The 24,587-nt window shown below is 50.3% G+C and overlaps 1 protein-coding gene across 1 annotated transcript in view; it reads left to right on the top strand.

Annotated features, from left to right (window-relative positions):
- The window catches only part of fam20ca (FAM20C golgi associated secretory pathway kinase a), a 35,468-nt gene that overhangs the window by 1,557 nt on the left and 9,324 nt on the right, over positions 1-24,587 (top strand). Inside the window, exon 3 of the mRNA XM_086176225.1 lies at positions 2,759-2,837. Within this exon, the coding sequence (XP_086032351.1) occupies positions 2,759-2,837 (79 nt within the window). The remainder of the gene's footprint in view (positions 1-2,758; positions 2,838-24,587) is intronic.

Below are 24,587 nucleotides of genomic sequence, written 5' to 3'. Positions count from 1 at the left end.
ACCGGTCGTGCTCAGAGGAGGGATTGTGAATATATTGGCAGACGGATGCTGGGACGGGAGCTGCCAGGCAGGAGGTCCAGAGGACGACCACAGAGAAGATGGATGGACGCGGTGAGAGAGGATATGAAGGTGGTTGGAGTGAGAGAGGAGGATCCAGAGAGTAGGGTGAGATGGAGAAGGTGGATTCACTGTGGAGACCCTGAAGGGAGAAGACCAAAGGAGAAGAAGAAGAAGTTCTCCAACGGTCTAAGTGATCATCGTGCCAAAGGCTCCGACGGCTCATCTGCCATTTTTGCACGGTAACCACTTGCATATGGCGTCTGAGGGTCGGCGCCGCCGTCCTCCCCTCGCCGCCGGGTCGCACGTTCTGCGCTCATTGATCGGGGGAATAGATGAACGCGTCCCTGCCCCCCCGCCCGTTCAATAGCGCCACACTGAGGCGGTAACATGACATTGAACCAGGAGCCGTTGGAATCACACACTCCGTTTGTGAACGGTCACACACTGACCTCCTGTCACACACTGACCTCCTGCCGCGTGTTCGGCGGCAGCTCGATGGAAGCCGGCGCTTCCATCTGCCGGCCTCGAGAGTCTGGACGGAGGCTGAGGAGAAACCCGGCGTTCACAAAGCAGATCCGAACGGCGTGCGTTCACAACTCTTATTTGGACCGGTTGCGGCGCTTCTTCCCGATGTTCTCCGCGTTGTTTTTCCACCTGCCTGGTTCCTCCTTGATGCTCCTTCACGTGCCTTCAGGAGACCTTCTTTGGTCCGGCGGGAGGTTTCGTTCCTCCTCCCTCACGGACGCACAAGTCAACTCAAGACTGAACCGGAGGGGAAGGCGAGTCGCCGAGGTCAAGAGCCAGAAGGTCCCTGGTTGGATTCCCACGGGAGGTCCTCCTGTGTGGAGCCTCCATGTTCTCCCCCTCTGTCTGCACGGGGTTCCTCAGGGTTCCTGGTGCCGGAAGTGTCCTTGAGCAAGACGCTGAGCCCGGCAGGGTCACATCGAAGTGTGTGATCAGAGTGTGTGTGATCAGAGTGTGTGAATGGGATCTTCTGGCAAGCTGATGGAAGGACTGCTTAGCTTTTATAGAAACACAGGTTTCTTGTTGCTTCCTCTGTGAAGGAAAGTGTTTTTTAATGACTTATTACTGTGATTACTTTACTTTTATACTTTTAACATCCTTGCGTTCCCCGTGCCGTCCCGCCAAATACACCAGCGCCACCGTGCACATACCTGACGCGCCCTCGTGCACGACAAAAGAGCCAACGGTGATTTTTCACGGCGCCAGCAGACACACAGCTCACCGCAGGCAGGGACATTAACTGCTAAGACAGTGAAAGCATCAATCTGTGCCCAGACACACCTGTGGAAAACACCAGTTAGGAGCAACATGTGCTTGGGAGCCACACACACACACACACACACAACCACACACACACACACACACTCGTCACTTATCTGTCTCGCTGTAATTGCACAACATAGGCATTGAAATCTCCCCATGCAGTGTCTGGAAGCTGCTAGCAGAAGGTTGATGGTGAGCCGGTGAAGCCCAGAGCTTCCTCAAAGTCCAGAGAAGATGGAGTTGTGGCACAGAAGACTTATCGTTGCCGGCCTCCGGGGGGATCAGTCGAAGTTTGCCTCCGTGACGTCATTTCCTGTTGCGTGCACGGCGCGGGTGCGACCCGAGAAGCGACCCGGCGAGCGGATTACCTTTGGCGGTTTTCAATTAGGATGTGAAGTGCGTGAGCGGCAGAAGGACGGCGGCTCCTCGAAGATCCGGGCTTACGGGCCGGAGGTCGCCGCGTTAAATCACACGTCAGGAAAAAAGCCTGCTAGCTTCATCCTTTCACTCGCTGCCGGTGATCTCCTCAGCCGTCCTCGGAGCCGGCAGACGACGAACCAGCCCGGGGCGGGACGGAAGACGGGGCGCATCGACATCCAAAGCCGTCGAGCGTGAAGCCGAGAGAAGCGGCAGCTCCGAGATAAAAAGGCCGAGAGAGTTGGAGGAAGCCGCGGGTTTCTGCTCGACGTGCAGCCTTCGTGCTTCTCCAGGAGACACGGCGGACATGACTGATGGTCACGGGGTGTCAGAATGACGGGTCTCTGACAGAATGAGTGATTGCGGTTTTGAATTAGCCGGAGATGATGGAGGAGATGATCGGACTCTGACGCCGGCGGGTTCTCCGTCAATTCACGCTAAAGACGTCGGCCTGTTTGGGAATCAAAGCGTATCGTCGATTAGCTCGGCAGCCGATCGGCAGCCTGGCCGGCGACGCCGACCAGAACCGAGAGGCTCTGGAATCCGTCGCCGCCGCTTGGCTGAAGACGCCGACCAACAAAACTGTCAGATGTTTTGTCTCCAGGTGAAAGCTCTCACAGGCTCGTCGGCGCTGGAGATTAACATCTCTGCTGTGAGCAGCGCGAGGAAGCGCAGAGTTGTTCTAGTGAATCTGTATCTCCTGCCCCTGGAGTTTGTTTCTCACTGGGTTCTCCGGCCACCGACCGCAAACCAGAAACGGCGAGAGGGTCGGCTGGACTCCACTTTCATGTTCGGGAGCGAATGTGAGCTCCCGAATTCACGGCGTCACCCAGTAACCCGACGCTACTCTGTGCATTTTATCCCAAACTCAGACGCGCGACGCTCAGAATGTCGCTACTGTCGAACGTGTCCTTCGGATCGCGGCCGCCGTCCAAAGATCTGGACTCCTGTCGTTCGTGTCGTCACCTAACATCTCCGTTCTTCTCCCTTCCAGCCATGAAGTCTGGAGGCACCCAGCTGAAGCTGATCATGACGTTCCAGAACTACGGACAGGCGCTCTTCAAGCCCATGAAGTGAGTCCCGGCGCCGGCGTGGTTCCGTTGTCTTTTGAAGGACCCTCTCGTGATGCGCGTGGTCTCGGGCGGCCGGTCGAAACCTCATCCGAAGCGTTTAAATTCACCGATTCCGCCTTTAGATCCTCTTTCTTTTTCAGATGTCTGTCTGCTTTTTTAATTAACATCAGTCGGCTTATGTGTTAATTAAAGCGAGCGCCGGGCCATTGTGGAGACGTCTTCTGGGAGACGCGCAGAGACATCAGGCGTGAAAAAAGAAAAGCGTCCGTTTTCTCGGCGGCGATAACAAGACGACCGGGCTCGGGTTCTCCAGATGGAAAGGGGCGGGGCTAGAGAGAAGTGGGCGGGGCTAGAGAGAGAGGGGAAGAGGCTGGTTCATCCGTTCATTTGGTTTTTGGAGTATCCTGCACTCAGGGTGGCGATGTTGCCGGAGCCGCTCAGCCGATCGGGCGAGAGGCGACTTCAACCCGGAACTGGAACGGGTTCGCACGACCATTCACCTTCTCATTCTCGTGCCGTGCACTGAAAAGACAGACAAGCGTTCTTTCCCTGGTTCACACACCAATGCAAGGTCTCCACTGGAGACCCGAGAACACGGAGGCTCCAGAATCCGACCGGGGACCTCCTGGCTTTGAGGCGGAGGCTCTAACTCGTTCCCCGCGGTGCCGTCGACCCCGATACTTTAGTCGGGATAAAATGAAAGAAAGCAAAATGTTCTGAATTTTAGAAGAGGAAGTTCTGTCTGGAAAGTCAGTTCTAATAAAAGGAAGGAGTTGATGTTCTCAGCATCTTCTAAATATCTGATGAGTCTTGTTTGGAGGAATGTGAGGAACCACAGGGAGAACATGGAGTCTCCACGCAGGAAGGAATCCAAGCAGTGGCTGCAAACAGATGATAAAGTGAATTTTTTCCGCCATCAGGCTTTGATTTATGGAGACGCATTCAGAGTTTACTCACCTGGCGTTGAGTCTTGGCCTGAACGTCGAACGTCAGCCTTCATGAAGACCTCGGTCTGAAGCCGGGGTCGGGGGAGGAGGGCGTCGGGCGGATCGCCTCTCGCCGATCTCCTGGGAATGGACGAGATGTTCCCCCAGCGGAGGTTCTGTGCGGCATCCTCAGCGTGGCGGAGATGCTGAAGATGGCCGCTTCCAAACCCGTTATAATTCATCGGCTGGCTGTAAACTTAGCGCGGCTGCTTTCAGACTCCCCCGCGCACTCGGACTCATAAACATCCAATTTCAGAAGCGCTCAGTGTCTCCGCTCGAAGGAACTACATACGTCTACGTCAAACGTCGCGACGCTCCTTTCTGTTTATAATTGCGTGTCGGCTTCTGAATTATACGCTTCGGATTCCCGCCGTGCTTTATTGAGCCTGTCGCGTTTCATTGAAACCGTCGTCTTGCGCTGTCACCGCCATCCGTCTCCCCTTGTTTGCGGATATTAAACAGAAATCCCGGGAGCGGAAACACGAAAATATCATACGGAAATAGAGGTGAGAAATCACCTTTTCTTCTGGCACGCGGGGAAGTTTTATTTGTTTGGCATTGAAGCGTCACACGTTTTCCTCCGGGGGGGGGGGGGGGGTGGGCGGAGCGTCGTGGGTCGGGGAGCTCGGCGTTTCCCCCAGACGTCAAGCGGAGGTTCAAAGAGGCTCCTTCGATCTCGAATCTCCGTTATATCTGACTATCTCTTCGCCCGTCGGAGAGGTTTGTTTGTTTGTGCTGTGAGACGACGTTTCAGGTCGGAGCAGCTTGAGCAGCTTGATCGGGAGCCGCCTCGGACTCCAGAGCTTCAGGGATCTCTGGAGGTTTGGACTCACGTTTCAGGGAATTCTGGCTCCGGTCAGAAACTTGCTGTCGCTCCAGTATTGATCCTTTGTTGAAGGAAAACTGCCAGGGCGAGTTTGTCCATGAATTGAGCTGATTTTTTTTTCCCTTTTTAAGAATCAAACAATCGCGTCTCTGAAACCCACCGAACCTCCCCGACGCGTCGCGCCACGTCAAAATGAACCCGAGCGTCCTTTGCGTTGTTGGCGGACCGGCGAGACGGATTCTAGCGGCGCCAGTCAGCATTCCAGAGCGTTACATCTACCGGGAAGAGGCGGTCGGGTAGCAAACGGTCGTTTGGCGAACACGGAACCGTGACGTTCAAGCCGTGCTACTAGCGAGGTAGCGAGGTAGCGAGGTAGCGAGGTAGCGAGGTAGCGAGGTAGTGAGGTAGCGAGGGCCGGCGTCCGCACGCTAAGGGATGCTTCAAAGGTTTCATATGTTCTGAGAAAGCGGAGGTCAGCGTCCCTGTTTCCTGGGCCCGGAGGCGCCGCCGCCGCCGGCATCAACGCACGGCCTTCATTGCATGTGAGCCCGCCTGGTAGAACTCATATAGGTCACGCTTGCCCCTTCTGTCGTAATGGACTCATGAATGCACCGCGGGCAATTACAATATACCCCCGTTTCCATTTCATCCTGGTGAGCGCGAGCAGATCTGACAGGCGTGTCGCGTAACGCGAGCCAAGAGCCGGTCGACTTTGGTTTTTCTCATCTGGGCGGCGTGTCACGGGCCGGCGGAGACCCCTGTAATCCGGACGGGTTCCATTCAGACCCTCTGCGAGGGGAACGCCGTTGCGGGTTGAATCCACGGAAGGGGCCGCGGCGTCCGTTAGCTGTGAAATTGAGGTTTTTTTTTTTGTTGCGTTTGCGGAGGCTCGTCGAGTTCCCTCAGCTGCTCTCGGACACGAGCGCGGTCTACTGTTGCTGGCGGCGGCGGTTGGAGTCCTTCATCTTCACAAGATGGATTGTGATCCAAGCCGGCCCCCCCGCTGGGAGGAACCACAATGTTGCATTTCACGGATAAATGTAGCAAGATGGCGCATAAGCACTTCCAATTAATAACACATGCGCGTGCATTTTTTACCTGGGGCCCGGAGATGATTTCCTTTTTCTTATCACGGCGTGGCCGTTGGCTCAACATGCCCCTCCCGCCGGTCAAAGATGCCCCACGAGGGCAATAAGAACGCCCCCGGTTCCCGCGTGGTGCCTGTCTCAGCTCATCTCCAGGCTTGCGTACTGACACAGATGAAGCATGTTAGCAAAGACAGCTGTTCGTGCAGCTGCGGCACTCACGCGCACACACACACACACACACACACACACACACACACACGCGCGCACACACACATGTGCTGCGAGGAGAAGGAAGCTCCGGAGGGGTTATAGAGTTCAGGCACCCTCCATCACTCAGGGCTGGTGCTGGAAAATCTGCAAGGCCAGAGCCAAACCACAGCTGTAGCTGCTCAGAGCTGCGGATAAATTACACATGAGGTGACGGCCACGAGTCCAAATAATGCCTTGACACACACACACATGCACGCACACACACATGCACGCACACACACACACAGGGATTGAGCCAATTTCACGTTTATGTCTTATCTCTTGGTCATATTTTGGGTTAATTTTGCCTCGTTCACTCCAAAGGGGAGGAGCAGCAAGGGATGATAACGTGTGTGTGTGTGTGTGTGTGTGTGTGTGTGTGGTTACTCTATCTGTAAAATGAGGACAGAAAGAAGCTGGTGAAGTTTGATGCTGTTTATGTTTAAACAGAATTAGATTCTGTTTTGTTAGTGTCTGCTTATCTGTTGGATTCCATGAGACTATCTTGTGTTTACCAGCGTGAGCAGCATCGCCTGCTGTGATGCTCCTGAAGTTCCACCGCAGAACTTCCTGCGGGTCTCGTCAGAGCCGCCGGGCGTCCTTGACGCCGGAGGCCACGTCGGACGAGGTCGAGGTCTTCCGCGTGCACGTTCCCTTAAAAGCCTGGCCTCAGAGGGCGACACGCTCGCCTCATTTCCGGTAAAACCAATCACTTGAACTTTAGGCGGCGTTTGATTCTGAGCGTTACCAAACTCGCCGTCCCATCAGAAGGTTGGCGGTTCGATTCCTCGGTCACGACTCCGGCGGCTGTGAGCGGGTGAGTGTGACGGCCGGCGTGAAGTTGCTGAAACGCCGTCCGGTGCCGATATCAACCCTCCCATCTCAGCAGATCACAAGATAAATAGAACAACCTTGTTGATCCCCATAGGGGACATTCTGTTATCACAGCAGCAGAACTGTTATAGAATCAATTCATAGGAATATAAATATGAATAGAGAGACAATTAGAAGACAATTAAAAGAAGTAAGACATCCATAGATAAATAGACAGCAGAGAGAACAACAACATTACGGGTAAGAACGGACAACAGAATGGCAAAAAAACAGCAAGGGTGGAAATAGACAACAACATTGACGATAGCGATGACAATAATAGACAAAAATAAGCAAGATGCAAAGCGGCCGAGACCAACCAGGATAAAAATACGACATATATAAGGCATGACATGCTGAGTTTGTGAATATAATCATAAGTAATAGATAAGTAAAGTAAATGTGTGAATGTTAATTTGCCGCAGAACGACACCTTGCACCTTAGAGTTTATGTTTATGTCATCATAAAACACCTGCGTACGGAGACAGGAGGCTCCCCGGCGAGCCCAGATGTTCGGACCCGTGAACGAGAGGGTGAGCGGCGGAACCGGTCCAGGAGGAACGTCCTTCTCAGCCGGTCAGCGCCGGGATAGGCTCCGCCCCCTGCGTCCCAGGCCGCAGGAGAGCCGTGGAGATGAGGAATGAATGAAGGCATGACGGACCTCCTCGCCACCTTCCCGGTTGAGCGACCGCCGTCAGACCCGGTGAATCAGGAGCTTCGGTCCCGGAGGTCAGATGTTCAGCAGCCTTGTGATTCCGTCCCACCTTCGGATCCCCGTCCAGCGCCGAAGACACTCACGCTTCTTTTTCCGGGGGGAGGCAGAGGAAATCGGACACATATGTGGCAACCATAACATTTGCTGTCACTCCCTCCAAACTTCCTTTTATTGTCTCTATCACACACACACACACACACACACACACACACACACACACACACAGATAGTGTTCTGCTGTCAGGCAACATCTGTTTCCCATGCAGCCCAGTAGTTCTCGGGCCAGGCGGCTGCAGAGCGCCAAGCCGGAAGCTCATCTCCAGGCTGCAGGAACAGCCCGCTCCCTCTGCAGGTCTTTAAAATTAATTTGGCTTCTAAGCCGCTCTAATGTGGCTGAGGATCGCTCGTTTTACACGCCGCCCTTCATCCTCCTCCCGCTGTCAGTTATTCAGCCAATCAGAGAGTCGTGGCGTCCGTCTGCAGAGTCGATTGATTATTATATTCCCGTTACGGGCGGCGGCGTAAAAACACTCTATCTGGATCGTAGCACATCTACACTGGGATGTATGTACACTAGTTAACATAGTGTGTGTCGGTGTGTGTGTGTGTTTGTGTGTGTGTGTGTGTGTGTGTGTGTGTGACTGATTTCCAGGCAGATGTGACAAACCGCAGAATGGAGCTGTTTACATTTAGTGTTAAAGCAGCGCTGTTAATTAACAAGCTCATCTTGTTGTCCACAAGGAGTGTACACACACACACACACACACACACACACACACACACACACACACACACACACACACACACACACTTTCACACACATACACTCACACATGCTGCTCTATTAATATGGTGGTGTTCAATCTGTGTGTGTAATGAAGTGTTGAAATGACTGAGGACGTTAAGCCGTGTGTGTTTGGGCACTGCTGTGCGTCCGACCATCTACCAGGAGGACACAGGGCCTTCTCTGGTTCTCCTCTGGTTCCTCTCTGGATCTTCTCTGGTTCCTCTCTGGTTCTCCTCTGGTTCTTCTCTGGTCCTTCTCTGGTTCCTCTCTGGTTCTTCTCTGGATCTTCTCTGGTTCCTCTCTGGTTCCTCTCTGGTTCTTCTCTGGTTCTTCTCTGGTTCCTCTCTGGTTCTTCTCTGGTTCCTCTCTGGCTCCTCTCTGGTTCCTCTCTGGTTCCTCTCTGGTTCCTCTCTGGTTCCTCTCTGGATCTTCTCTGGTTCTTCTCTGGTTCCTCTCTGGTTCTTCTCTGGTTCCTCTCTGGCTCCTCTCTGGTTCCTCTCTTGTTCCTCTCTGGTTCCTCTCTGGTTCCTCTCTGGTTCCTCTCTGGATCTTCTCTGGTTCCTCTCTGGTTCTTCTCTGGTTCCTCTCTGGTTCCTCTCTGGTTCCTCTCTGGATCTTCTCTGGTTCCTCTCTGGCTCCTCTCTGGTTCCTCTCTGGTTCCTCTCTGGTTCTTCTCTGGTTCCTCTCTGGTTCCTCTCTGGTTCCTCTCTGGTTCTTCTGTGGTTCTTCTCTGCTTCTTTTCTGGTTCCTCTCTGGTTCCTCTCTTGTCTTCTCTGGCTCCTCTCTGGTCCCTCTCTGGTTCTTCCCTGCTTCTTCTCTTCTTCACTGCTTCATCCGTCTCTCAGTTCGCCGTCCATCCTAAATTCCAGCAGAGCATCTGGCACCGAGTGCTCCGGCACGCCGTCTCCAATCTCAAACTTGTTTTTCTTTTTTTTTTGTGACGGACACAAACTTCCGTCTCAGACGCTGAGAAACACAAAGGGCTTTTTTTTTCTTACTTTTCGACTCGTAAAGCCTTTAAGTCCCGACCGACCGACCGACCGACCGACCGACCGACCGACCGACCGACCGACCGACCGACCGACCGACCGACCGACCGACCGACCGACCGACCGACCGACGGACCGTCCGGGCAACCCGGCTTCACGTGGGCGTTTGGTGAGTTCGGCTCCCGAGGACGTGAACGTCCCTCGCCGTCCTCCTCCCCTGGAAACGTCCCCCCGCCTCCCGCCGGCCTCCTCTCCAGACATGTTGGTCTGATTCGCTAATCCTCCGCCGTCCCTCGTCTCCACTCGGCTCCGTATTTTTAGATCCCTCCCTTCTTTTTATTCTCCGTGTCGAACAAGTGTTGATGCGCCCGCAGTGCGATGCGGCAGAGCTGCGAGGACCCTCATCGTAATGTGATTACAGTCCTACACATGAGCTATAAGCGTGTGTGTGTGTGTGTGTGTGTGTGTGTGTGTGTGTGTGTGAACTTGAGTTCTTGGTGGATCCAGCTGGATGGTCAGAATAATCCTCTGGTGCGTCTGAGAAGCGCAGAAAATACGGCGAGATTTTTCTGAAAGGATCCGATTCGATCGATCAAAGAGTCACAAAAACGCCTGGGAGGAAAATCCCTCGATGACATCAAAGAGTTTGCATTTATGCAAAAATAACACCAAAAAAAAACCAGAAAAGCCTGTTTGCATTTGCGGTGACGTGCAGTGATTGACAGGTGGTTCCTCCAATCGGCTCTTTGCACACATTCCCCCGCTCGCACGGCGATGGCGGCAGATCTGCCACGCCGGGCGCTAACCAGACCCTCGGGGGAAACTGAAGAAGACTTTTTCTGTCACGTCCAGCTCTGCAAGGAGCACAACGTCAGCAAAATTTGACCTCTGCGTTGAAGCCACCGTGGAGGAACCAGGGAATTTTTGTTTCCAAGGACGACCGCTCTGACGCTCCGAGCCCCCGAAAAACCAGGGTGCCGGCGTGCTGACGGGAGGAGGCGGGATTCCAACCGGCGACCGCAGACGCCCCAAAGTACTTCTCCAGATAGTTTTCCAGATGGTTCTGTGTAACAAACAGAGATGGTTGCAGCTGGTTTGGTACCCAGAGTCGCCACAGATCCCAGAGTCCTGAGAGAAACCCTTCGAGGTTTCCTTCCGAGCTGCGCCGTCACATGCTAATCGGCAGTCGGCTAACACGTCCGCCGCCATCTTCCGTCTTTTCTCGATGGCCACGGCGGCGTTGCGGTCTTGATTCGCTGACTCTCGCAGAGGCCACGATTTCTCCGGAGGCTGGAGAGAGCGTTAGCAACCCAGGAGGCTGGAGAGAGAGAGGGAGGGAAGGAGGAAGCGCAGGGATGGAGAGCGCTTGTGGCTCCGATAGTGGAAATTGAACAACAAGATGTGCTGCTCTATCGCCGGCGCCAGGATCAGAATCCCCACCGACAAGGGCGAGAAAAATCTCTGCATCTTCCAAAAATCCATGTGTGTGTGTGTGTGTGTGTGTGTGTGCACGCCGCCACACTCCAACAAACCTACGCGCTGCCATTGTGTGTCTTCTCCTTTGTCTGGGCGCTGCGTGCCTCTCCTTTCTGCCTGCATATGGTATCATTATGGTCTAAAATAGCGTCCGGGGTGAATTCCCCGGCATCCCGCTCGGAACGCCGCTGCCACATTTGTCTGGAATGTTGAAAATTTACTTCCCGCCGGGACACGAATTCTAGACGTCCCAAATGAGCGTTTCTATTTCAGTGGCTGTAAAAGCACCGGCGGCGCTTGATTTAAAGGGATTGTGCTTTCAACGGGAGCGAAAACGACGCAACGCCTCGCCATCCACCCCCCACCCCCACACACACACACACACACACACACACCCACACACACACACTCCAGCATGTCTTTGTTCTGCTGTTACCCTCTCCCCGCCCAGCCGGGTTTGAATCGGTAGAATTTAAAAAAGGATCAAAACCAAACACGGCCTTTGAACATGAAGTCGGACGTGAAAAACAAATGTTTGGCCCGAGCTGCACGGGAGCTGCTCCTCAGCCTCGTGTGGAGCTCATCGGGTTCCACCTCCTCCTCGCAGCCAGAAGGTCTCCAGCTTGCGTGGGGTTCCTCCGCATGCTGGAGGTCCAGACGGGTGAATGAGAGGGTGAACGGTTCTGTGTGTCTATAGGAGGCGTGAATGAGTGCCTGCATGAATGAGTGAATGGTTATTTGTACTCATGACGGATGAATGAGAGGGTGAATGTTGTGTGTCTCTTTATGAAAGCATGAATGCTTTCATGCTTCCATAAGATGTCGGAATGACAGGGTGAACACTTTCTTATCTCAAGGTGACTAGAATGACAGAATGAAATGTTGTGTGTCTACAGAAGGTGTGAGTGAGTGCCTGCATGAATGAGTGAATTGTACACATGACGGGTGAATGAGAGGGTGCTTGTTGCGTGTCTCTTTATGTAGACATGAATGCTTTCATGCTTCCATAAGATGTCGGAATGACAGGGTGAACACTATCTTATCTCAAGGTGACTAGAATGACAGAATGAAATGTTGTGTGTCTACAGAAGGTGTGAGTGAGTGCCTGCATGAATGAGTGAATGGTTATTTGTACTCATGACGGATGAATGAGAGGGTGAATGTTGTGTGTCTCTTTATGACAGCATGAATGCTTTCATGCTTCCATAAGATGTTGGGATGACAGGGGGAATGGTTGTATCTCTGTATTTGATATGTGAATGACAAGGTGAACACTTTCTTATCTCAAGGTGACTAGAATGACAGAATGAAATGTTGTGTGTCTACAGGAGGTGTGAACGAGTGCCTGCATGAATGAGTGAATTGTACACATGACGGGTGAATGAGAGAGTGAATGTTGTATGTCTCTTTATTTAAGCATGAATCCTTTTTTCATGCTTCTATAAGATGTGTGAATGACAGGGTGAATGGTTGTATCTCTGTATTTGATGTGTGAATGCTCTCTCGTCTCAAGGTGACTAGAATGACAGAGTGAAATGTTGTGTGTCTACAGGGGGTGTGAATGAGTGAGGGAATGTCTGCATGGATGAGTGAATGCTAACTGTGGATGACGGCAGAATGACAGAGTGAATGCTTTCGTGTTATTATAAAGGGTGAATGAGAGGGTGAATGTTGTATGTCACTTTATGACAGCACGAATGTTTTTTTCATGCTTCTATATGATGTGTGAATGACAGGTTAAAATGCTTGCTTGTCTCAAGGTGACTAGAATGAAAGAGTGAATGCTTTCGTGTCATTATAAAGCGTGAATGAGAGGGTGAACGGGATGAGAGTGAGAGTCCGTCCACATGAACGCTGCTTCTGGCCCAGTGAGCGAGAGGACCGGCAGTATCATGACTGAAACAATCAAAACAAGAATAAAAGAAATGAAGGAATTGCAAAATAAGTTAAATATGCATGACAACGTGCAGCTGAGGTGACATCCGGCTGGATGTAATAAGATTCTTTTGAAGATGTATTTTGTAGTTGCCTTGGTAACGCACAGGTGCGTCAAACCCACCCAGTTCTGTCTGGATATTGAATTTCAGAGCGGAAAGCGGCGCCGAGCTCCCGGCTGAAGCTGCATTCCACCCGAAACACCGGGCCGTTGCATGTTTCCAAACACGGCCGGTGGAAGCGCAGCGCCGCCGCCGCCCCGAGAAGCATCTGCTGGTAAATTCCTGGGCGGAGGAATGCGGGCCCGCGTTCCACGCCACGCTCCAGGCGAACGGGCGCCGTCGGCGGGGCGCTTTAAGAAAACGGACCACCGAAAACCTCCCGGGCCGCACGGGGCGCGGGGGAGCGCCCGGCCGCCGTCTGGGGGCGCTGATAAAAACCCGGGGGGACGTGGGACCAAGAGATAACGGTCCATCCATCACAGACCGGCACCGGGTTTGTCTCTGGCACCTGAACGGCCCGACAGGAAGAGGGGCCGCATTGTGGCTCCAAACCCAGGCGCTTTGCGATAGCATTAATACAGCCTTTGTGTGTGTGTGTGTGTGTGTGTGTGTGTGTGTGTGTGTGTCAAACCCTGCTAAGGTGACAATCGAGCAGTGTGTGGCCGACTGCCCCGTCCCACGACGGAGACCCGGTAAGGAGGGAAGAATGCAATCATTGTGCGTCAATGCGAGGTCACCCTGGCGGAGCGTATTGTCCGGGCAGGATGTGGCGGCGGCGGCGGCCGGGTCCGGTATCTGGAACCTGATCTCGGGACTTTCCTGGGTCACCACCCCCCGCTCGCTGCCCTTCTTCTGCAGCTGCGAGGTGCAGCGGTGCAAACGGCGGGGGTTTCAGCTCCTCACCACACGCTCGGCCGCTTGGGATCTGCACGCCGCCTTCTTCCTGCCGCACGGCGACAGAATGGCTCTAAAGAAAGACGTGGAATTGTCCACCTCCCTTAGGGACGCCGTCTGCGTCCACTCAGCTGGCAGCGCCTTCGAAACTGGAGGGAATCTTACCTTAGCTTACCTTAGCTTACCTTAGCCTACCTTAGCTTGCCGTAGGCTAAACCATCTCCACTTCTATGTGATTTTATCTTATCTTATCTTATCTTATCTTATCTTATCTTATCTTATCTTATCTTATCTTATCTTATCTTATCTTACACAACCTTAATTTGCATACCCAACATAACCTTACCTCATCCATTTATCTCACCTTAGCTTACCTTACCTTATCTTTTCATATCATATCATATCTTATGCACCTAAACTTATATTACTCAGTGTTACCGTACCTTATCCTTTCCTATCTTATCTCATCTTACCTCACCTTACCTGACCTCACCTTATCTTATCTTATCTTATCTTATCTTATCTTATCTTATCTTATCTTATCTTGCCTTACATTATCTTATCATCTTATCTTACCTTAACCTAACTTAACTGACTTGATTTACTTGTCTTGTCTGGTCTTACCTTCCTTAACTCGTCTTTTCTTCTTTAACTTAACCTCACTCATCTCATTCATCTTATCTTATCTTATCTTATCTTATCTTATCTTATCTTGCCTTACATTAACTTTACCTTATATTATCTTACCTTAATGTAACTTAACTTACTTGATCTACTTATTTTGTCTTACCTTCCTTAACTTGTCTTCTCTTCCTCAACCTAACTTAACTTCACTCATCTCAGTCCTCTTATCTTATCTTATCTTATCTTATCTTATCTTATCTTATCTTATCTTATCTTATCTTATCTTATCTGATCTGATCTGATCTTATCTTGAGAAGAGGGATATATCTGTATAAAATCAGTCTGTGTCCATGTGGAGGTTTCAGTCAGCAGGTTTTGTTGGTGACGGCGGGACGAATTTTAGAAAAGGAACAAAAAGAGGCTTGTGGCGTCTGTGTGTTTGCGTCGGTGCGATCGATCGTGGCGAGCGTGAGCCGGAGCGATTGTAGCCGATTATATCGTGATCAATCAAGTCGCTGCGAGGGAGCGGAAGAGCGGAAAGGCCCGACGCAGAGCGGCGGCGGACGTCTTCTCCTTGCCTCAGGAGTGTTTCTTCTGTCTTTGCGGGACCGGACGGACGGACGGACGCTAAATGTGAGCGGTCCTGTCAGATCCCGGCCTCCTCCCCCTCTTCGCCCTCCTCCCCACTCCTTTCACATTTATTCTATTTATCCTCAAGTGCACTGGACCCATTCCATCCCATTTAGCTGTTACACAAGAATAAAAGCAGCCCGAGGAGCTGCTTTTCCAGGGGTTTCACCACTTCTTCCTCCGCCGCCGTCACCCACTCTTGACCACAATGACATCTCTCAACCGCCACTTAGCCCCTGATAGATGGTTTCTATTTAGGAAACGGCATCTGACCGCAAACCGCCGAGCACAACAAGCCCGCTGACAGGTCTAAATAGGAAAGTTCAGCTGCGGGAGAAGCGGAGCACAAACAGCCGTGCCTCGCCTCGTCCGCAAAATAGCTTTCTGGAAAAACTCCTCTGATTGCCGTCTCGGCTTGAGGCGTCGGATTTATAGGCGTCCCTCGGTGGAATCCGTGCGCGCCGGCCATGTTTTTGGGCGGTGGGTGAAAAATAAGTGACAGGGAGCCCGGGCGGGGAGCCGGACGGCGGTGATGGATGAGGTGCTGGAGGTGTAGCTCGGAGCGAGGCGACCCCGGAGCTCCAGGTAACCGGTAAACACAGCCATCGGGGAGCCGTGGAAGAAGACGGGACCGCTCAATCACACAACGCCATCGACCGCACACCGCGAAATATGGCGTTTTGCAAGCCGCGCCGTCGACTAATCGGGGGGCGCGGAGGTCGGCCCACCCTCACGGCGAGAAGGTCCGCGGTTGGATTCCAGCGGGGACCTTCTGGGCAAGGTCTTCATGTTCCTTGTGTTCCTCCGGCAGTCCAAGAACATGCAGGAGGTTCACCGGACACCCTGTTTTGACGGGGAATCAATGAGCGAATGCTGTTATGCATTTAAGTCCTTCCATTAGGGACGGAGGCGAGGGAAGTGACCGGATGAGTTTGTGCGGTGCGATTTATGGTTTATGGCGCGGCTGCACACACACACACACACAAACACACACACCTTCTTAGCTAGCCTGCAAACGTCGGGCTTATTGGCGCGGTGACGTACACACCCGCATTTCTATGGATGCCGCAGGTTTCGGCCGAGACGCCCGGCTCGCTGCACCCTAAGCCGCCGCCGCAGCTGCTGAACACGCAGCTCCGGGATATTTAAGAGGCCGCTCACAATGGCGGCCGCCGTCTCCGAGACGCCCCGCTTGTCATTTCGACCCAGATTTTCTCTGTTCACATCCTCGTCGGGTGTTTTCTCCACTTTGATGCCGTCGGCGAGCGGGGTGATGGTTGAATCCATCACAACGAGGACCTCGAGTGAAGGGCAGGCGTGGATTCGCAGACGCCGGTCAGCAGATCCTAGACCAGCACGCATGCCGAAAGTACAGCTTTTTGGGGCCGGTTAAGTGGATCGGTAGCCTTTTTTTTCGGTAATTCTTGTTGGACGGCCGCATTATTGATCTGGTCTTCACTTTTTTCCCAGTTCTATCAGGATTCCCTCTTGAAAAATACTGACTAGAAATGCAAAAGAGCCGCCCCCGGTGAGCGGACACAGCTTGACTGAGGAGATGCAACGTCTCTGCAAATGATCTGCATCTGAAGGCTGCCTGTCATCCAGTACAGCTGATGGCTAGCAGCATAATGTGCTGGATCTGTGTGTGTGTGTGTGTGTGTGTGTGTGTGTGTGTGTGTGTGTGTGCATTTGGACAAGATTCACATACAACATTTCTGCTAATCAAAGTTTCCTTGAGATATCCACAGATGGCTCGAGATAATGGGGGTCCAAAAATGCAAACCCACGATCCAATTAGCAGTGAGGAGATGAACGTGTGTGTGTGTGTGTGTGTGTGTGTGTGTGTGTGTGTGTGTGTGTGTGTGTGTGTGTTTTAGTAACTGGTGCTGTGGGGACATAAATTGGTGTGTGCAGTCACATCACCCCCCCCCCCCCCCCCCCCCCCCCCTCCTCCCGGTCCTGGATGAGGTCCTGGGCCGGCCCAGGCTGTGGTTAAAGTATCTTCAGGCCTCCTGCAGTAAAGAGCTGGAAAGTGAAGCGGCGGCATGTGTTTTTTAGCGGCGAAGCTGGAAAATTAATGCTTCCCAGAATTTCAGACAATTTTCTCTAATGGCTGTTTGCTGTTTAGAAGCTCCTCGGCCGTGATCAAATGAAACGGATTCGGGGGCCGGGCCTTTTCGCGAACGACTAAGTTTGAAAATGGGTGGCTCGCTATGGTTTTGGCTCGGGGTTCCCTTCTTCCCTCCCGTTTTCTGCCAATTTCCAGCCGGGGAATCTGCTTTGAATCCTGTCCCGGGAGGAGATTTCTCGTTGCCTTTTTATAACCTGGAATTTGTTTTATGACTAAGAGAAAATGTGTCACCGGGAAAAGGAAAGGAAGCTCCGGCTTTGAAGGGCTCTCCAAAGAAATGCCTCTCAAAACGGTCAAACTCAGAGACATGGCGGCTTCTACCCTCCTATTTGCTCATCCTGCTCGGGACGATGACCGAAGTCCAGAAAGAAAAAGAGAGCGAGACATTTGAGGGAATAAAAGTATTGCGCTAGCCTGGATGCCGCCGTCCGTCTCCTTCCCACAAAGCTCCTCGGTCTGAAGACGGGACGATTTTGTGCTTCTCCGCACGGCTTCCGCCGTCTGGCCGACGTCCTCCGAGCTGAATTTTTCCCCTCCTCTCATCAGCCTCGGCTTACGTGTCGTGCCGAATAGCAGGGTGTGTTTCTGCGCCGCCGGGAGATAAAGACTGCTGGTAATGCCCTCTGATTATATGTGTGGGTGGAAACAAAGACGCAAGGCTTCCCCATTGATTCCTACACACCGCCGGCCATTGACTGCGTTTCCTCCGCCGTGGTAATATTGTTGATCTTTTGTTCATCTCAGGTCGGAACTATCAATGTCGGTGCCTTTTCGACTTTTTCCCCACATTTCCCAGGCGCCTTTACGTCAGCGCGTGGAGCTGCGGAGGATTCGACAAATGTAGAATGAATGCTGCATGTCACCGCCCGCAGACGCGGCTAGTTTAAAGATAAACCGGATTAAGGATAGGTAATGCGGGGTAAGGTGAGGGATGGTACGCTACGGATCGCATGGTGAGATTAGTTAAAGTAAGATACCTTACTTTAAATCCCAACCCAAACCCTAATTTCAAACCCTAAACATAATTCGAATTTAAATCCGAACCCTAATTTAAATCCTAACTCTAACCTTACTTTAAATCCTAACATAATCCAAATTTAAATCTTACCCAGCCCTTACTTTAAAGCCTAACCCTTACCCTAACCTTAATCCTAATTTCTAACCCAACCCTACTTAAAATCCTTACATAATCGTAATTTAAACCCCAACCTTAATTTGAATCCTAATTCTAAATCTTAACCCCTTACATCAATTTAAAACCCAACCCTAATCCTAAATTAAATCCTAACCTTTACCCAAATTTATATCCCAACCCTAACCTTACTTTATATCATACCCCGAACCCTAATTTCAAACCCAACCAGAACCCTTCTTTAAATCCTAACCTTAACTTACATCCCAACTCTAACCATAACTCTAATCTAAATCTTAACCCTAACCTTACTATAAATTCCAATCATAACCCTATTTTATATCCAAACCCTAACCCCAAACTTAATTTAAATCCGAACCCTGATTTAAGATACGATAAGGTAGGCGAAGATAAGGCAGAGTTGGGTGAGTTAAGGTACGCTTAAGGTAAGATAATGTGAGGTTAGATAAGATATGACAAGATAAAGTGAGGCCAGGTAAGGTAAGCTAATGTGAGGTAAGGCAAGGTGTGTTAAGGTAAGTTAGGGTTACGTTAGATATGATAAGATATGGTGAGGTAAGGTAAGGTAAGATAAGGTAAGGTAAGGTAAGGTAAGCTTACGTGAGGTAAGGTGAGGTAGCGTATGGCATGGTATGGTATGATAAGGTAAATTCAGGTAAGATAAGGTGAGACAAGATAGGATAAGGTAAGGTAATGTTGGGTAAGATAAGTCAAGCTTGCATAAAATATGATCAGGTGAGGTGAGGTAAGGTAAGCGTGTACTTTGTATGGTAAGATAAGGTAAGGTAAGGTGAGATGAGATAAGATAAGACAGGATAAGGTAAGGTAATGTTGTGTAAGTTAAGGTATGTGAGGTAATATGAGGTTAGATAAGATACGATAAGATAAAGTAAGGCAAGGTGAGGCAAGCTAATGTGAGGTAAGGTGAGGTAGGGAATGGCATGGTATGGTAAGGTAAAATAAGGTAAGATAAGGTGAGATGAGATAGGATGAGGTAAGGTTATGTTGTTAAGATGCGTTAACCTTAAATAAAATAAGATATGATAAGATAAGGTGAGGTCAGGTAAGGTAAGGTGAGAGAAGATAGGATAGGACAATTTATGGTAACATTGGGTAATATAAGTTAAGGTGCGTAAGATATGATATGATAAGATAAGGGGAAGTAAGCTAAGGTGAGATAAATGGATGAGGTAAGGTTATGTTGGGTAAGGCAACTTAAGGTTGTGTAAGATAAGATAAGATAAGATAAGATAGGATAAGATAAGATAAGATAAGACAAGATAAGATAAGATAAGATAAGATCCAGTGTATCCCATGATGAAGGACACCCCTTTGGCTCCTGGTGGTCGTCGCGTCCCCCCCGTTCTGTCGGCTCTTGTCGTCCTCCTTGAGAGGAAGTGCCAAACGCCGTCACACCACCAGGATCGGACGCGTTGAGGAGATTATTGTCCCGAACGCGTCCCGAACCCACGCGCTCGCTTGTTGACATCTAATCACCGCTGACCTGAGAATCCCCTTGATGATTCCTGCATAATTCATGGCCGGCGTGGCGCCGCGAGCCCGGCTCCCGGCGGAGGGAGGCCCGCCTCGGAGCGCCGCCATTGAAAAGCCTTAATCCCCCGTGGATTGATATGTAAATATGAGATGTCGCTGGAACCCTCTTGATTCTGGAGAACACGTTGAGGCTGATGGTGTGGGAGAAAGAGAGAGAGAGAGCTAGCATGAGTAGAAGACCCGTCCTACCGTTCAAGTCCATAAGAATGAATAATCTGCTTACGGAAACACAAATGCACGCTCACATATCGATGTGGGATGTAAAGTCTCTGGAGATACGTGTCGCCGTCGCATCACAAAGCCCACGCTTCCGCCGAGTGCCTTTGCCTTCCTTCTCCGAGGGTTAAGGTTAGGATTGGATTTAAATTAGGTTACCCTAATCCTAATTAATTCCAAACTTTAACTCTAACTTGAACCCCAACCCTAATTTAAACACGAACCCTAACGTTAACTTAAATCCTAACCCTAATTTAAATCCTAACATAGCCCTAGCTTAGTCTGAACCTTAAATCCAAACTTAATTTAATTCCAACCCAAAACCTAATTTAAATATTAACCCTAACTTAAATCTTAATCTTAACTTAAATCCTAACCCTACTTTAAATCCAAACATAACCTAGGATAATCCTAATTTAAATCAGAACCTTGACTATAATTGTAACTATAACCCTAATTTCAATCCCAACCCTAACCCTGATTTACTCCTAACCCTAATTTAATCCCAAATCTAATTCAAATCTTAACTCTAACCCTAATTTCAGAACCAAACCTAACCCTTATTTAGGTCCAAACATAACCCTAACATAAATCCTAACTCTAACCCTTCATTAAATCCTAGCATAATCCTAACATAAATCCTAAACTTAACTTAAATCGTAACCCTACTAACCTTAAGCCTACATTAAATCCAATCCAAACCCTGATTTAAATCCAAACCCTAATTTTAATCCTAACCATGACCCTACTTTAAATCCTAAAATTTTCGTAACTTGAATCCTACCGCTAACATAAAACCTAACTCTAACCCTAACCCTAAATAAAATCTTAACCCAAACCTTACTTCAAATTCCAATCCTAACACTGATTTAAATACGAACCCTAAAACAAATTTCAAACCTAACCCTAAACCTAATTTATTTCCTATCCCCACTTTAAATCCTAACATAATCCTAATTTGAATTCTAACCCTAATTTAAATCCTAACTGTAACACTTACCCAAATTAAATTTAAATCTTAACCCCAACCTTACTTTTAATCCCAACCCTTGCCCTAATTTTAAACCTAACCCTTACCCTGATTTAAACTTGACCCTCGGGTGAGGGTTAGGGTTAGGGATTTAAATCTTAACCCTAACCTTACTTTAAATCCCAACCCTAACCCTAATGTCAAACCCAACCCCCAAACTAATTTAAATCCCATCTCTAACCCTACTCTAAGTCCAAACATAACATAGTTCCTAACCCCAGTTAGAGGTTTTCTGCCTGTATGGCTCTGAATGAATGAATGAATGAATGAATGAATGAATGAATGAATGAATGAAATATCCAGTTAGTTCACTTTCTTCTTCATGTCACTGTGATGGCGGTGACTCTCCTTTCTGTTGTTCCCTCTCTGCCACCATCGGTGTGTGAATGAATGAACGAATCGGTGTAAAGCGCTCCGAATGGTGTGTATGGACAGTTTCTGACTGGAGGTGTATTTGCTGTGAAATGGTCAGCTTGTGGTATAAAGAGCAACGGCTGGGGGTTGTGGTTTTCTGAGACTGTAATTGTTGCATCTCTTGTTGTCTCACAATCCACTTAATACTGATTGCTCAAATTGAAAAAACCTGAGTTTTTCTCATTTGGCTCCCGTTCTACGACTAAAACGTCGTTCCATTAGGGACGTGAAGTGAGTTTAATGGACGGCGGGATACAAACTCATTTTCAAGGGTGTTCGATAGCCGCCGTTTGATTTTTCCGAACTCATTAAAACCTGGCGTGATTAAAAAAAAACAGCATTGATTCGAAGCCGCTCTAAAATCGTCTGGAGCTACTTTGCAAATGAAAAGCAAGTGAGCCATCAAACGTTTAGCCCGTGAGAAGGAGCGAGGCTGGGTTTGCTAGCGCTTCAGACGAGGAAGCGGTCGCGTCGGCTCGGTGAATAACAAGCGCGCCGATTATTATCATGTGGAAAAGCGGCGGCGACGAAAGGAAAAGCGCGCCGATACCATTTTGTTCACGCACATTTCAAGTGCGCCGGCGACTCGAGGGAACCTATTAAGACGGTTGCGAGGGAGGGATCTCAAAAGTGTAATTGCGTAGCTCAGGTCGTCATAGCGATTGTGTGTGTTTTTTTTTTTTGAAAACGTCGTTTGGAGTAGCGGTGAGCCGCCGGGGGAAAGTGACGCTCCAGTCAATTAAGGTCAGCGTGAAGGAGCTCGAGACGACTCGGAAATAGCTCCAGGAATAACGCAGAGAACACACACACACACACACACACACACACGAATATGGCGTGAGATGGAGAGTCGCCCCCCGGCCACGTCCTACAAGTCAGAAGGTCAGACTGGATGTGCATGATTACTCCTCCGAGGTCAAGAGGTCAAATCCAGCCAATTGAAGCAGGAGGCCCAGCTCCTGTCTCTCCTCCAGGCTTAGATTGTCCATCCATCCATCCAGAGCTGGAGGTGGAGATGTGGAGGTTCCTCTTCGGGAGTGAGGAGGTGGAGAGGTTCAGGAAGGAGTCGGCACATGGTAGATGTTCTGGACACGGACAGAGGAGGGATGAAGAAGATGTGAGGTTGTTTAATGACGGGGAGAAGGAGGACAGGAAGTGTGATGGGTTAGATGGAGGCAGATGATCGGCTGTAGGGAGCAGCCCAGGAGAAGAAGATTGAAAGAGATACGCTTGTTTTATCCAGATGGAAAAAGAGGACGAGATGGTTTCACACCCAGAAAGATCTCCGTGATCCACCAGCCTGTAAAGTCCTGGTGTTTAAAGGCTTCCTGTGGTCCTCAGAGCGCTGGAGCTCCGGCTGATTCCACGCTGAAACTTTCTCCTCCACATGTCAGGCTCTGATTCCCTCCCTTTCCTTGATAAGACAGTATCTTCTATATGTGTGTGTGTGTGTGTGTGTGTGTGTGTGAGTAGTCTTCCATGACGAACTGCATGAGGGCAGCCGGAGAGCAGCAGGGCTTTCGGAGCCCTAAGCCCTCGACTGATCCCTGACATCTACAGAGAGGGACTCGCGGCCATCTGGCCAGATGAGACAGTTGGATAGGCACACTCTTTCTCTGTCCCTGACTCACACACACACACACACACACACACACACACACACACACACACACACACACACACACACACACAGAAAACACAATTTCTCTGTGGTTCTAAGGTTTTCTGTCATCTGTCTCAAGGGCTGCCAGAGCTCTGGTGGTCTCAGATAGTGACCCGGCCCGCGGGATGAAACCGGATCATCGGACCAGACGGAGGCTCAGAGCAGAACCCTCCTTCCCATTCACGACACGTCGCCTCACTTTTTCATTTACTCTTAGATTCGTGAGGAAGACCCATGTGTGTGTGTGTGTGTGTGTGTGTGTGTGTGTGTGTGTGTGTGTGTGTGCAAGAGCAGGACTGGTTGGATCTTATGAATTCTAGGTGTAATTAAAGAGATCCTGCTTCGGCCACGGTTGTCTCAATATGATCAGTGAACGAATGAGGATCTGTATGCGTCCCTGTGATTGGTCCAGGATGAACCCCCTCTCAGCCAATCACAGCAGGGTCACCCCCCCCCACACACACACACACACACACACACACACTCGCCAGTACGGAGAATGAATGGATGAATTAGAGCTGGTTCATGTACATAAGCAGTAGAGAAAACAGGGGATTTGATCTCTTTCTTTTGGCTGTGTGTGTGTGTGTGTGTGTGTGTGTGTGTGTGTGTGTGTGTGTGTGTGTGTGTGTGTGTGTGTGTGTGTGTGTCATGACAAAGACATTAATTGTTAATGACAGTGGAAATAGCGAGCAGAAGACGTCCAGACAGTCGCTGAGTGGAATGGGGGCTCTGGATCAGGTCCTGAGGGACCCTGCCGTTTCTTGGTGCACATCCACCAGCAGAAGACAGATCTCTGATGGCTTCTGGATCCTCACCATCCTCTGGATCTTCAGCGTCCTCTGGATCCTCACCGTCTTCTGGATCCTCACTGTCCTCTGGATCCTCAGCGTCCTCTGGATCCTCACCGTCCTCTGGATCCTCAGCGTTCTCTGCAGAGGATGAGGAGGTGTTTATCTCCAGATGTGCGATCTGATCCTTCCTCCCTGCAGCTGTCTGTCAGCGGGGAACCCAGCAGGTGGTCTCCACAAACTGAAATGATCCGGTCCTCCAACACTCCTTCTGGACAAATTAAAAAAAACAGATCCCACTCAAGTGGCAATAAATAGCGGGTGCAGGTGATGAACTCCTTTTCAGGCATTATATTAATAATTCATAAAACATAATCATTGCATTAATGTTTTCTTCATAAGACCTTCATTTCATGCAGGGATTTTCCACCGCTTAGCCACATTAGTGGGATTTTAAAATAAACTGCACACCAAAGTCTTTATTAATTGAACCAAACCGCATCGCTGCTAATTAATTATGAATGAATCGCTCCTCCATTAATGCTCTCCAAATCTTAAAGAGGCGATTCACTGACCTGCAGCCTCCACCACCACCCAACGGCTCGGGAGAGAAATGGGATAAACAAGGCTGTGGCGCCGATGAGGGCCGGCGTCCAGGGGTCTCCTCACGGCCAGAAGGTCCCTGCTTGGATCCTCACCTCCTGTGTGGAGCCTCCATGTTCT

Source organism: Fistularia commersonii, chromosome 28, assembly GCF_037954325.1.
Source record: "Fistularia commersonii isolate RoL2024-O1a breed Wild chromosome 28, RoL_Fcom_v1.0, whole genome shotgun sequence".
NCBI lineage: Eukaryota > Metazoa > Chordata > Actinopteri > Syngnathiformes > Fistulariidae > Fistularia > Fistularia commersonii.
Note: the sequence above shows the minus strand (reverse complement) of the source record. Positions and strands in the feature narration are given on the sequence as shown.